This window comes from Phocoena sinus, chromosome 10 (genome assembly GCF_008692025.1).
Source record: "Phocoena sinus isolate mPhoSin1 chromosome 10, mPhoSin1.pri, whole genome shotgun sequence".
Lineage (NCBI taxonomy): Eukaryota > Metazoa > Chordata > Mammalia > Artiodactyla > Phocoenidae > Phocoena > Phocoena sinus.
Genome location: NC_045772.1, coordinates 51,974,558 through 51,989,663, shown reverse-complemented (window position 1 = coordinate 51,989,663; position 15,106 = coordinate 51,974,558). Strand labels below are relative to the sequence as shown.

Genomic DNA, 15,106 nt, shown 5'->3' with positions numbered 1-15,106 from the left:
AATGATGCCTCAAAAACACGTGAGATACAGTCACTCCTCTATCTAAAATCCTCCACATGGCTCCCCAACTCACGCAGAAACTGGACAAGGTCTTTGCAGTCACCTAAAAGGCCCTACCTAATCTGACATGTAGTAAGCACTCAATTTTAGTTGAGTGAATGAATAAATTTAGAGAACACTTAATTCTCCTTATTTTCAAATGAATGCCCTAGTTCCTAAAAAGTTCCTCAATGGCTCAAATGGCTTCCAGACTTCCATTCTGGTCAGCCTCTTATACGAACTTTAGGTTTTTAGTGTCCTTCTTAAAATGTGGCACCAAGGGGCTTCCCTGGTGGCGCAGTGGTTGAGAGGCCCGCATATCGAAAAAAAAAAATGTGGCATCAAGATTAACATGGTGATACAATTTTAGCATAACCAGCGAATTTTACTCCATACATCCTTTTATCACTGTCACATAGGGTTACAGTAGCTTTTCTGGCAGCCGTGTCATAACATTGAAGTCATTCTGTTTTTAATGAACGAAAATTCCCATGTCTTCACCCAGAAATCGATGTTAATTCAAATCTACTCATCTTTGCATTTGTGCAGTTGCTATCTTGAAACAATGTAAGGACTGACCAAAAATTACTTCTTTCATAGAATTTGATTCTTTTTGTTCAAAGACATTTGCATCGATGCTTCTAATTGCTCAGTTTTGCTACTATGGCAACACTGTTAGTTGTTACTATTTTTTCAGCCATTACATTTTCCATCATCAGCCTGTCCCCCTTGTCTTCCAACTGGTATGCACCTCGAAAGTGTTGTTGTTTTGTTTTGTACTTTTGCTGAGATTATTTTGCTAGATATTTAAATATTTCTCCTGATATGATTAATTATAGAAAGAAAAATTAAATAGAATTCAGAAGACCTAGGTACTATCACATGTACTAGCTTTGTGATCTTGGAGAAGTGAATGAAACTCTATGCCTCATTTTCATTGCCTATATAAACTGAGAATTATAATAACTTGCTTCTGCCATTCAATAGGGTTGTTCAGTGAGATCATGGCAGTGACAAAGGAGTATTGATATAAAATAAGAAAAATGGCCAGAGACCCTTAACCAAGTTACAATCAGACAAGTGTCTTCTCTTTTTTATTTAATATAAATTTATTTATTTATTTATATTTTATTTTTGGCTGCATTGGGTCTTCATTGCTGCTCATGGGCTTTCTCTAGTTGCGGTGAGTGGGGGCTACTCTTCGTTGAGGTGTGTGGGCTTCTCATTGCGGTGGCTTCTCTTACTGCAGAGCACGGGCTCTAGGCACATGGGTTTCAGTCACTGTGGCACACGGGCTCAGTAGTTGTGGCTCGCGGGCTGTAGAGCACAGGCTCATTAGTTGTGGCGCACGGGCTTAGTTAATCCGCAGCATGTGGGATCTTCCCGGACTAGGGCTCGAACCTCTGTCCCCTGCACTGGCAGGTGGATTCTTAACCACTGCACCACCAGGGAACTCCTAAGATTCTTCTCTTACCCTGTTACTTTTTTCCCCCTTAAAATATAGCTCCATAGTATAGAGAGCTGGTCTGAGGATGCCTGCGTTCTAGCCTTCATTTTCTCACTAACTAGTTGAGGCACCTTGGACAAATAATATAACCTGCTAGAATTTATTTTTTTTAATTAATTAATTAATTAATTTATTTATTTATTTTTTGCGGTACGCGGGCCTCTCACTGTTGTGGCCTCTCCCGTTACGGAGCACAGGCTTCGGACGCGCAGGCTCAGCGGCCATGGCTCACGGGCCCAGCCGCTCCAAGGCATGTAGGGATCTTCCTGGATGGGGGCACGAACCTGCGTCCCCTGCATCGGCAGGCGGACTCTCAACCACCGCGCCACCAGGGAAGCCCTAGGCTTTATTTTTTTAACCTAAAAACAATAGGATTTGCCTACATACTTTCTAAGATCCGTCTCAGCTTTTGAATTTTTGAAAAGCTGTCATGCTGGCCCACACTCAAGAATAACACAAATCTTACTTGCACATTTGTCTTCATTAAGGTACATGTCTGGTGGCTTTTATAATGACTAAGATACTCATGCTGCATTTCAAATAGGAGCAGAGGTGCAGGGCCTATAAGAGCTAAAGCCTTTTAAGAGTCCTAAAACACCAAATTAAAACCAAGAAGTTTAGGTAAGTAATTAAAGAACCACTTGGGCTCAACTAGAAAGAATTTTCCACTTACTGAATATAAGTTTTGTAGCTCAGACCCCACCCAAAAACCATGGGTACTAAAGACTTTGATAACAATAATGCATCTTGTTTAAATATAGCTAATCTTTTCATAAGAAGTTTAAATGATTCAGACATTAGCCATCAATTACTTCTTTCCTTTAGAAAAAATGCACCACTTGGACTTTTACACAAAAATGTCAAAATGCTAAGAAGGGAACATAAGTTAATATGAACGAAGAAGAGAAAGATGAGTTGGGACCTTACCTCAGATTCTTTTACAAAGCTAATTTTTATTAAAAACATGATTAAACATTTAAAACGATTAAAGCAAAATTCATATTATATTATTCATAATCCCACTACTGTATGAAACTTTATAAACATTTATTAGTTTTTAATTTAGTTTTACTTAATTTAGTTTAATTAGTTATAAATTTACTCAGATTTATATTTGAGTCCCTTAACTTTGGGGCAATAATCAACTTTAGGACTTCATGGGAAGAGTCCATTATCCACAGGGAGGGTAGATGAGGAGAATCTTCGGAAACTTGGCTTAGCACCTTCCAAGACATCACTTTCTTAGTTTTTCTCTATCTCACACACCACCAGCTTGTTTTTAGTCTCCTTTGCAGGTTTCGTGTTATCTTCTCATCCCCTAAATGTTGCAGTACTTCAGGGCTCAGTTCCCTTACATTTTCTCTTTTCTCTCTAGTTATTTTCCATGGCTTTAAATTCCATCCATATGCTGCTGATACTCATATTTATAACTTTAGCCCAGACTCATAATACATCTGTTTATCAGACTCTTTTACTTGGAAATCCCAAACATAACACATCCAAATGAATCTCTTGACTCCCCCCGAAAAATATTGTATCTCCAGGCTGCCACATCTCAGTAAATAACAACTCCTTTCTTCTGGATACTCAGCCCCCCAAACTTGGAGTCATTCTTGACTCCTTTCTCTCATATCTAACATCCAATCTGTAAATCCTGCTTAGTTCTACCTTTAAAATACATTCAGAATCCCAATGCTTCTTACTTCCACCCCCTACTACTATGTTCCAACCCATAATCTTGTCCACCTGGATTTTTTCAATAGCCTCCTAACTTATCTCTTTTCTTTCCTTTTCCTCTCCTAAAGTCTATTCTCAACACAACAGGTCTTACAAGTAAATTAGATCACGTTGCTCTGTTCCTCAAAACCCTACTTTGGTTTCTCATCTCACCCAGAGTGAAATCCAAAGTACTTACCATCGCCTAAAAGGCCTTACAAGATCTCCATTCTTTCTTCACCGCTGTTCTGACCTCGTCTTCCATGGCTCATGCCCCACCCCACCCCTCTTCACCAGCCATGTTGGTCTCCTTTCTGTGAAAGCAGGATCCCACCTTGCACATTCTCACTCTGGGTTTTTGTCCTTACCATTCCCTTCAGATGCCTACACAAATGGCCCTTTATCAGAAAGGTCTTCCTAACCACCCACATGAGATAGCATCATCCACCTGTCACCTTTACGCCCTATCCCATTTACCTTGTTTTGTTTTTCTTCTTAGCACCTATCATTAGCTGACCCGTTACATGTTATTTGTTAATGTCTATCTTCTTGAGCTAAAATGTAAGGTCTATGATGTTATTTTGTTCACTGCAGTATCTCCATCACCTAGAACAATGTTTGGCCCACAATAAGCACTCAATAAATATTTGTTGAACAAGTGAATGAACAAACCCAGTAGTCTTAATTAGAGACTTGACAAAATACACATGAGCAACTGAAAAGTCGGCATGACATTCATGGATTTGATATAGGGAAAATGCCTGAATTGGAGTTACATACATCTGAATTGCACAAATAAAGTACTGATCAAAAATGTAAGTTGCAGGGCTTCCCTGGTGGCGCAGTGGTAAAGAATCCGCCTGCCAATTCAGGGGACATGGGTTCAAGCCCTGGTCTGGGAAGATCCCACGTGCTGTGGAGCAACTAAGTCAGTGCACCACAAATACTGAGCCCACGTGCCACAACTACTGAAGCCCACGCACCGAGAGCCCATGCTCCGCAACAAGAGAAGCCACCACAATGAGAAGGCTGCCTACCGCAATGAAGAGCAGTCCCCGCTCACCGCAACTAGAGAAAGCCCGTGCGCAGCAACGAAGGCCCAATGCAGCCAAAAAAAAAAGAAGAAGAAGAAATGTTCCTCATGTATGGGTGGCCAGAAATGATCTTATTTAGAGGCAAGCAGGGGTCAGGAACAAGTTTCAGTCATGAGTGATGGGAGACAAAGCTTTCCATCCCATCAACAAAAACTAAAAGTGGTCCTCTCCCCGTTATCCCTTCTCTCCATGCTTAAGCTTCTGGGAAGGATGGATAAGAAACATCAAAGGATACATAACCCAAAGTTTGAAAGTATTATAAAACACAAACCTGATGATTCTCTATGCCTATCTCCTATGAAGTTCCTGTATAACAAATAAAACAACACTAAAGGATTGCATTGAAAAGAATAGATAATCATAAACTGAGGCGTTCAGATCTCTTTACACCATTGCTTATATGATGTGGGACAGAAAACTTCGGTGTTAAGATGCCTTTTGCTGCTTAAGGAAACCAAATCTCTAGAGCAGTCTGGGTCATAAGCCTCTTTACAGGTGTATTCCTTAAACTTCATGCTGAATTTGTAGACTCACATTTCTCTCCTATTTCTAGATAACCCTATACGAGTCTTATCCCTAATGTATTTCTTCTTTGTGTGTCACCTGCAAGTCTTTCTAATACTATTTTGTGACATGTGGTATCACTTAATAAGCCAGGAGCTTGGAGAGATGCAAATTTCAATCAGACACAGATCCTTATCTCAAAGAACATGAGAAATAAGGCAAGTATATAAATAAGTCTAATAAAAATGTACAATAAGAAGTATTATACGAAAGTACTTTCAGAAAGTTTTGAATTTGTAAGAGACCTTAATGGTCAAGTATTCTTACTTCTTCATTTTACAGATGAAGAAACTAAAAGAGAAAAGGTTAAGTGACTCATTCTGTGAAGTACAATCAACTCATATGAGGTATTATGGTGGGCTGGAAAGAACAGTGAACTTAGGGTGAGACAATCTAGGAATGATTTTGGACCTCATCTAGTAAGCTCTCATAAAGAACAAATGATCAAACTTTCTTAAGCCTTAGTTTTCTCCTCTACAGAACAAGGATTATAATTGCTTGCCTATTAGGGTTGGTGGAAAGATCAAATGAGATCATGAAAAGGTGCTATTGATTATGAGGCAATTTAAAAAATGTAAAATATTACTACAATTAACTGCAGAACTGGAAATAAAACTCAAATCTCGCAACTTTTAGACCCTTGTCCCTCACATATTAATGTGAAATACTCTCTACGACTCCCAGTACATGATTTAGCAATTCACCTTCTTGCACAGAGTAGATTATAATTATCAATCATATGTATGTTGTTTACTGGAGTTGTATGACCGTTCCTTACCTGTTTGAGTTATATACAGAAAAATAAAACAGATGCTCTTGCTATGAAACTTTCTTGGCTAATTCTTATAACAACATAGGATAAGAATTTTATCTAACATTTCTCAATACCATGTTGTATTTTCAGCCTGTTTATTCTGGCTTCTTCCTTAGAATCACTGTTAGTGTTGAATAAAAGTTAAGCAATTAAAAAGAAAAATAAACATCAGGAACTTTGTAGATCGAACTAGTGAAGACATCCTTGAGGCACTTTAAGAGAAGTTAAGTGACACCATCATTATGATATTGTGTTACTTCTTTGATCTGCTAAAAAGTTAAGTGAAATAATCAGTTTATATTTCTGAGTTTTCTTTCTAGTTGTTGCATGTAGAAATAAAACTAAGAAATAGGTCAATTGTAAAAGCTTTTGTCCTCTTCCTCACCTCATTACAGACTACTCCCTCTTTAGGATGGGTGAGAAAAGAAGGAACTAAGTTTATTTTTACACATATTACTGTATGAATTAAGAAAAGTATTCAAGAAGTGGGGTGCTATAGTGGAGAGAACATGAAATTTGGACTCTGAGGTCATAGGTTTCAGTTTTCCATCTGGTTCTTGAGACTTGAATCAAGTAACTTTTCTAACCTCAGTTTCCTTATTTGTAAAAGATGAAAACTAATAAAACCTACCCTTTGGATTGTCAAAGGAATTATATGGTATTCCCCAAATAATTAAAAGACAGCTAAAAAGATGCATATCATCTTTGGAAGAGAAAATAAAATTGAAATCACTTTTTAAAATGAGGCACATGAATATAAAGTCAGAAAATTTAGATGGCATTAGAAATGGGATTAATGTTTTAAATATATGCTATGGAGCCCTAAACACTTGCTATAGTTGGGACACAAAATTGAGTATGAAATTCCTAGCTGTCATCTCAAACAGGGAAACACGGCAAGTCAGCAAACCAACAGCATCCATCCATAAGGTTAAAAACAAATTAGTAGTTTTGTGATTCCTCAAAAAGTAAAATATACAATTACCATATGAACTGAAATTCCTAGGTACACACCCAAAATGATTGAAAACAGGTATTCAAACAGATACTTGTACATCAGTGTACATCTTGTACATCATAGCACCAAAATTCCCATCAATGGATGAATTATCTACAAAATGTAGTATATCCTTACTAGGAAATACTATGCAGCCATAAAAAAGAAATGAAGTACTGACACATGCTACATCCTGATGAATTTCAAAATGCTAAGTGAAAGGAGTCAGACACAAAAGGTCACATTATTGTATGAGTCCATTTATATGAAATATCCAGAATAGTTAAATCCATAGAGACAGGAAGCAGATTAGGTTGCCAGGGGCTGAAGAGGGGGAGAAATAGGGAACGCCTGCATAATAGGTATGGGGTCTCCTTTGGGAATGTTGAAAATGTTTTGGAACTAGATAGAAGTGATGGTTGCACAACTTTGTAAATGTACAAAATGCCACAAATCGTGCACTTTTAAATGGTTAATTTTATGCTATGTGAATTTTACCTCAATAAAAAATAATGTTAAATAGATTAAACAAAGCAAAACCAATCCAAGACCCAAACAAATGAGTTGTCTGGAAAAGTACAACTATTTCTAATACTGAGGCCTGAAAGGACATTCTCTAAGGAAATTAACACTTAACAATATCTCTGAACATAATGCTGAGTGTCATATCATTCTTAGAAGGTCCTTCAATAAAGGCTGATGTCCTGACTATGAAGGGAAATATGGCAATAGGTATTTTAATTGGGAACCAGGGGGAGTATGGTGTTAGCAATGTGGCCCAAGCTTCACTGGTCTCTGACCAGCAGGCTTAAGGCAGAGATAATATTAAAAACATATAGAGGAAGAGATAGACTGCCTATCCTTCTATAATCCTTCAGAAATGTTTCCCTTAGTCAAAATTTTGAAAGCTGTAGAGCAGGAGTGAGTTTGAGATTGCATTCCCTGTAGACCATGGGTGCAGGTTGCTAATTTAGAGGCTTGTGCTTTAAAAGTTAGCCAGTCTGGAAGCAGGAGTAAGATCCATTGGTAAATGAGGAGAACTTTGGAAGCAGGTAGTGACAGTGCTGGGTCAGTGAAGGTTCTCCTGAGAAAGTATAAGATCTGCTCAAACACTCAAAGGGTAATTATAACCCCACGTAGTTCCATGCAATAAATCATGCCCTCAGTATCTTTAAGGAGAAAATGTTTCTTGTAGACTCCATGAGACCATGTATATAAAATCTCTTTGTAAAGTATAAAGTTTATACCAATTGTAGTTTTCATTGTTGTGACTATCTGGCTATAATACCTAGCATGTAAACAATGTATTTGAACAGAATTTTCACATACATTCATTCATTATTCTTAACAGATACTTATTGAATATTAATTGTGTGCCCAAGAAGGATAGACAATATTATCATCATTTTAGAAAAGAATAAATTGAGGTTCTGAGAACCTAAGATTTTTCCTAAGTCCCATAACTTGGAGACTCCAGACCTTTGGTTCCTAGTTCATTCCAAATCTTTCTGCCCCCAAGGGCTAAAATGACTATGGTTGCCAAACCCCTTTGTCTTCATTAATTACTAAATGGGATTATTTGATGCCTTGGGCAAAGGTTTACCATTTCTACTTCTGTCTGTGCAGTGGTATTTTCCTTAACTGCTGTTACATGGAGTTCTCTCTCAGAAGCCATGCTACCAAACACACACACAATGCTTGGCTGTACATTACTGGCTAACATTTGAATGTACATTGTGTGTTAGGTGTGGTGCTAAGAATTATGTGGACATATTCTCATTTAATCCTTAAAATAGCTTTCTGGGGCTTCCCTGGTGGTGCAGTGGTTGAGAGTCCACCTGCCGATGCAGGGGACATGGGTTCGTGCCCCGGTCTGGGAAGATCCCACATGCCGCAGAGCAGCTAGGACTGTGAGCCATGGCCGCTGAGTCTTTGCGTCCGGAGGCTGTCTCCACAACAGGAGAGGCCACAGCAGTGAGAGGCCCGCATACCGCAAAAAAAAAAGAAGAAAAAAAAAAAAACCTTCTGAGGAAGGTTCATCATCTCTCTTTTGTTTATACAGAAACTAAGGCTCAGAAAGATTAAATAACTTGCCCTAAGTCAGAGGCAGAAATATAAATGGTCTTCAAATCCTTATAGGATATCAAAAGATTCCTGAAAATCAGAGGCTGACTTCTATGATTCCTACCTGGAGAGCCAGTAGGGTGTGGAACAAATGTTGAAAGTAAGCAACAGGGCTGGGTCCCCATGCAGTTTTGCTTAACTTCAGACTCACAGCTTAACTCCTCTGCTATCCTGAGACACAGGTCTAATACGTTTACAATCATTTGATTCCCGACCCAGACAATTATGGTAATAAATTTGGGGTCATTATCATCGTAGTGGCTAAAATTTTCTATGTCAAGCACTTTTTAAAGTACTTAACAGTCCTAGAATTCAGGAATATTTGTAGATTTTAAAGTCCTCTGATAAAGGACAAGGAAGTGCCCGTCCACGTAAGAGTATTTTTGAGGAGACAGCAAGCTTTTGCTAAGAAAAGTCAAAAGTTCAGGTTACTGAGTATTATTCTGCTGTTGGATTCAGGATGTTGAAAAGCTAGTATCTATGCTTTTGACTAACATATTTTTCCGTTCAGATGTGTATAATGTAATAGGGAAAAATAATTTATTTGACAAAAATTATCATAGCGTGCCAGATATTGTGCTAGGTGCTGCCATGTAGCTGCTAGGGTTTAAGTATTCAAGAAGTGTCAGCTCTGCCCGTGTTGGAGGAAAAGGGAAGCGATCTTTACCAAACTGGGAAAATTCCATCTGAGATTCATTTCCTAGTCTATAAATGAGGGGGCTGGATATCCAGGTCTTAATCGTTTCTGTTTTTGTGACTGTGTGTGAAGGTTTCTCCTCTTCATCTATCACTACTCCCATGTCAAAATATTCATCTCACACTATCCTAGCTTTGCAATTCATTAATTAGTTCAACAAATGTTTACTGAACGTGCCTGATGTGTCAGGCACTAAAGGGGTGAAGCAAGGTTCCTCTGCTCATAAAGCTTACAGTTCAAAGGGATAAGAAAATAAATAAATTAAAAATTAGGAAAACAAATGCATGAAAATATTAACAATAAGTAACTATAGGTTGAAAAGGTCTTAAGAAGGAAATAAGCAGGATGGCACGTTCTCTTTTTTTTCAGTCATATAATGTGATAGGCTCTTTCAATTCCAAAAGCGACGACCTATCAAGGTTACAGATTTTAAAAGGGGAAAAACGATAATACCTTACAACTAACTAGGGAACGAATAGCCATTACTCTTGAAGTAAACTGTATCGGGGCTGGTTTACTCTATCTTTTCCTTGGAATGTTAGAGGAGAGGCTTCTCAAATGAGCAGCGAGAGTAACTCACTTTATTTTTTTTTGGTAAGTCAGTCGGAAAGACAAAGCATAAAGAGGGAACCAGGAGTCAGGGAAATTACCAATCGTCTGGCCATCAAGATTTCTTTAAGTCTCTAAGCTCCCCTTGGCAGCGGTAATCAAGATGAAAGAAAACCACTGCCATAAACTTCAGTTTTCCCTTCAATATTACTGCCCGGCGGCAGGAACCTGGGAAGAGGAGGTCAAGGTGTGGTTTGGCAAGAGGCAGTTCCCGGGAGAGGCGCTGGGAAGGGCAGGGCGGAGAACAGCCGGAGAAGGTGACAGAAAGGAAGGGGAAGAAGGCGCTGGCACCCCGAGGTGAAAGCGCAGAAGTCTCTGCCGCGCGCGACTCAGGTGGCCCTTTCCCGCTCAGGTGAGCTCCTCCCGCGCCTCCCATTGGCCAAGGCGCCAGTGGCGCTGGGAGGGCGACGCAGTCCGGTCTAGTTCAGGGTCTAGGGCGGCGCGTCACTTCCGGTAGCGCGGAGCTTGTAAAACACCCTAGAGAGAAAATGGCGGCAGCAACGGCTTCGGCGCCTCAACAGCTCTCGGATGAGGAGCTTTTCTCTCAGCTCCGCCGTTACGGCCTGTCTCCTGGCCCAGTGACGGAGAGCACCCGCCCGGTCTACCTCAAGAAGCTGAAGAAGCTTCGAGAGGAAGAGCAGCAGCAGCACCGGTCCGGGGGCCGCAGCACCAAGACGCGGAACAGTAATAACAATAACACGGCAACCGCCACGGTCGCCGCCGCGGGAGCAGCGGTGGCGGCCGTGGGGATAGGGGTCCGGCAGGTCTCAGGCGACCTCTCCTACTTACGGACTCCTGGAGGCTTGGGCCGGATTTCGGCTTCTGGCCCGGAGAGCCCCTTGGGAGGGCCCGGGGGCGCCTCGGCCGCCCCCACGGCTGGCAGCAAAGTACTGCTGGGCTTCAGCTCGGACGAGTCGGACGTGGAGGCCAGTCCCCGGGACCAGGCCGGCGGCGGCGGCGGGGGCGGCGGCGGCGGCGGCTGCGGCGGCGGGAGGAAAGACCGGGCTCCGCTCCAGTATCGCGGGCTCAAACCGACGTCGGCGCCCCTGGCCTCCAGCGAGGTGACTAACAGCAACTCGGCCGAGCGGAGGAAGCCCCACTCGTGGTGGGGGGCCAGGAGGCCGGCGGCTGCCGAGCTGCAGAGCCCGTCGGGGAGAGATGGGGCGGCGGATGACGGGGAGCAGGAGGGAGAGGACGGCGAGGATAGGGACCCGGAGACCGAGGAGCCGCTGTGGTCCGGCCGGACCGTGAATGGCAGCCGGCTTCTCCCCTACAGCTGCCGGGAGAACTATTCGGACTCGGAAGAAGAGGAGGACGACGACGTGGCCTCCAGCAGACAGGTATTGAAGGACGACTCCCTTTCCCGGCATCGGCCCAGGCGGAGCCATAGTAAGCCTCTCTCTCCCCTGCCTGCGAAATCGGCCGGCGGCCGACTGGAGACCTCAGTTCAGGGAGGGGGAGGAATCGCGATGAATGACAGGGCGGCGGCCGCTGGGAGTCTAGACAGGAGCCGAAACGTCGAAGAGTCGTCGCCGTCGGCGGCGGCGGCGGCGGCGGCGGAGCAGGGAGGAGGGTTTGATCCCCCGGACTCCAGCCCCATTCCTAGATACCGCGTTAACGCTAAGAAACTGGCCCCTCTCCTGCAGCCACCGCTCGCGGACGTGGACTCAACCTTGGATTCGTCCACAGGCTCCCTTCTTAAAACCAATAATCATATCGGCGGTGTGGCCTTCGGCGTGGACTCCCCCAGGATTTTTTCCAACAGCCTCCCTCCCAGTGCGGCGGTGGCCGCCTCTGGTTCACTCAGGATCAATCACTCCAATCATACGGGCTCCAATCATACCTACCTGAAGAACACATATAACAAACCGAAGCTTTCCGAACCTGAGGAGGAACTTCTCCAGCAATTTAAACGGGAGGAGGTGTCCCCAACTGGGGGTTTCAGTGCCCACTACTTGTCGATGTTTCTCTTAACTGCTGCCTGCCTATTTTTCCTCATATTGGGACTGACTTACCTAGGAATGAGAGGGACAGGAGTCTCCGAGGATGGAGGACTCAGCAGTAAGTATTAAACCCCGTGGGGAAGGCAACAAAGGGAATGTTGTTAGTGGTCGGCTCTCACCGCACTGGGCGTTTTACCCGAGGTGACTTCTGTCTGCAAGAACATGGTTTAATAGTGAAACACAACAGATGGAGTGCATTCGTATCATCTTTCTTTAAGAAAGAACATGATTACCACGATAAGAATGATAATCCCATGGCTGGTTTTAAGATTTTTCTGTATGAAGTATTGGGAAATTCAGAACATCTTATAAAAGAACAAAATATTACAAGCAAGTCTGTTAGTAAAATGCATTTATTTATACGTGTGACTTAAATTTTCTTTTGGCCTTAAATAGCCATATGTGGAGTTGCCAATCCAATTACTCAACAGTTTGGAGGTATTTTGATTGTTCAGGGGCATCATAAATGCAGTGGGTTTTTTGTTTGTTTTTGTTTTCCCAAATGGAGTTGTGGTTCTAAAAGGCAATGTAAGAGCTCTTGAAATTCTGGTTAAATGTTTTGTAGTATTAAGTATATGTGTAGGTAGTTCTGTAATTTCTTTAAAGTGAATGAATACAGATAGAAAGTAAGAAGGCATACCTCTACATTGATTTCCCAGCCCGAAGCACCTCCCCTTCCACCAGTGAAAAAAAATAGAGGTAGGGAACTGCAGGGGTTTGCGGTCAGGTTAATCTGGATTGGTCTCCAGGCCCTGCCTTTTACTTGCTAAATGTCTGCAGGCAGGTGTGTTCACTCATTCACTAAGCCAGCATCATCTGTGCTGTCCTTCAACACAGGAAGAAGATGAATACTGATGGCTTTGTGTTCTATGAAGGAAATAAGGATGGAGTAATTGGTGTATTCTACTTTAGAGATAGAGAGAGTAGGAACTATTTGAAGTGAGCCCTGAAGCAGGAGAAGGCGACGGCCTTGTAGGAGACTGGAGAGCATTCTGGGCAGAGATTACAAGAGGAGGAGGAAAGGCCTTGAGTTGAGCAAGAGCCTTCCTGTAGGTTATAGTACCTTGAGCGAGGGGGAGTGAGCCAGGGTTTAAGCTTCCCTTGCAAAATCTGTAAAACGATGCTAATCTTGATTAGAATAATGCCTGGGAAGATTAAAAGAGAGAAAGTAAATTCAGTGCGTGATGGACTGCTGAATACATAATTTCTCAATGTTAGGTCCTTCTCCCCTCCCCCTGCCCCCTGAAAATTCCTGCCCTTTTCACCCAACATGAATTCGCTGTATCATGATTTGTATTTATAAAATTGGCTTACTCTTATTTTATTTCAAAATAGTGAATGATGCAGTTAGCAGACTTAAAGAGTGGAGTGAAAATAGTGTAAGCTTTGGTTTGGTATGGCCAGTTCTAAGATAGTCAAATAATAGATTATAATATTCCTTAACTAGAGGATTTAGAAGAGGGCTGAAATCCAGCACGCACTGTAAATTGGCACCCTGGGAGCAAGAGTGATATAGTGTATCCTGCCCCAGATATTGGAGAGAGACAAGAAGTAAGGTCACACTAGAAGTTATACTAGTAAAGTTCACATAAATGACATTACCCATGAGCAGTGCCTTCCTGCATGTTTGTTTCTCCAACAGAACTTGGTGTGTTCTGGCCCTTTTCTAAGAACTAAAGGCTTTGCACATATTATCACTCAATCTGCTCAACAACTCACAGAGGTAGATGGTGTCATCGTCACTCTAGAGATGAGGACAGTGAGACTCGAAGTTAAGAAATGTACCCACAGTTGAGCAGCTAGTGAGTGATAGGACTGAGATTTGGTTTCAGATTTTTTTCAACTATTAAGCCCATACTACTTTGGGTATTGTTTATAGAGAGCTTTCTAATAGGAAGCTTTTTTTTTTTTTTTTTTTTTTTTTTTTGCGGTACGCGGGCCTCTCACTGTTGTGGCCTCTCCCGTTGCGGAGCACAGGCTCCGGACGCGCAGGCCCAGCGGCCATGGCTCACGTGCCTAGTCGCTCCGCGGCATGTGGGATCTTCCCGGACCGGGGCACGAACCCGTGTACCCTGCATCGGCAGGCGGACTCTCAACCACTGTGCCACCAGGGAAGCCCTAGAGAGCTTTCTAAATAAGAGGATACTTTATTAGAATTAAGGAAATAATTGAATACTTGGTAGGATTTCATACAGAATTACTGATGTGCACAATTCTCAACTAAAGTGACTTGTCACATCTTTCTTGTCACTATTAAGATGAATGGCTAATATTTTCTTATGTACCAAACTTTCAAATGGAATAGAAAGGGATAGGATTGCTAGGGCTTAGGTACCTGCCCTCCCCACCTCCACCATTGTGGAAGGAAGGAAATTGTAAAGTGGTTTGCCCTTTAATAAATGGTAAATATGAGGTAGCTTGGGTGATGGAAAGAACAGTGGCTAAGAGGTAGAGGATCTGGGTCCTAGGACTTGTCAAAATGACCGTAGTCAAGTTAACTTCTGAGCCTCATTCTTATATATTAAATGGGACTAATAATTTCTGCTGTCTATGGGGTTGTTGTGAGGATCAAATGAGATAGTTTGTAAACAAGTTCAAAGTGATATTCAGAAGTTTAGATAAAATTTGTTGTATTCCTGGTGAACTACAGTATATATGTAAAGAGAAATAGTTAAGTCATTTCCCTAAATACTTAGTAGTGTATTACTTACCTATTCAAAATTTAATTTTTATTAAATTCTATTAAATACACATTGTAGACATTGATACAGACATTTGAGTCAAAGTGTGATCAATCCTTAAATGTAATATATACTTGACCTATTGTGTATCCTGGTAGAAAGAAGTGCCTGTTAGTTCAGTTAGTTTGCACACCTAACGGTGAATAACTTCACTCCCTATATTTGTGTATTCTGAATCCTTTGTCATATTATAATGGTTAG

At 41.8% G+C, this 15,106-nt stretch overlaps 1 protein-coding gene across 5 annotated transcripts in view; it reads left to right on the top strand.

Annotated features, from left to right (window-relative positions):
* The first annotated feature begins 10,614 nt into the window (after nt 1-10,614).
* LEMD3 (LEM domain containing 3) overlaps nt 10,615-15,106 on the top strand; it is an 85,676-nt gene continuing 81,184 nt past the window's right edge. For 3 of the 5 annotated variants that reach the window (XM_032644294.1, XM_032644292.1, XM_032644291.1), the window contains exon 1: nt 10,615-12,222. In XM_032644294.1, the coding sequence (XP_032500185.1) occupies nt 10,650-12,222 (1,573 nt within the window). In that variant the 5' untranslated portion in view covers nt 10,615-10,649. The remainder of the gene's footprint in view (nt 12,223-15,106) is intronic. The other 2 variants (XM_032644290.1, XM_032644293.1) reach the window with 2 other exon arrangements.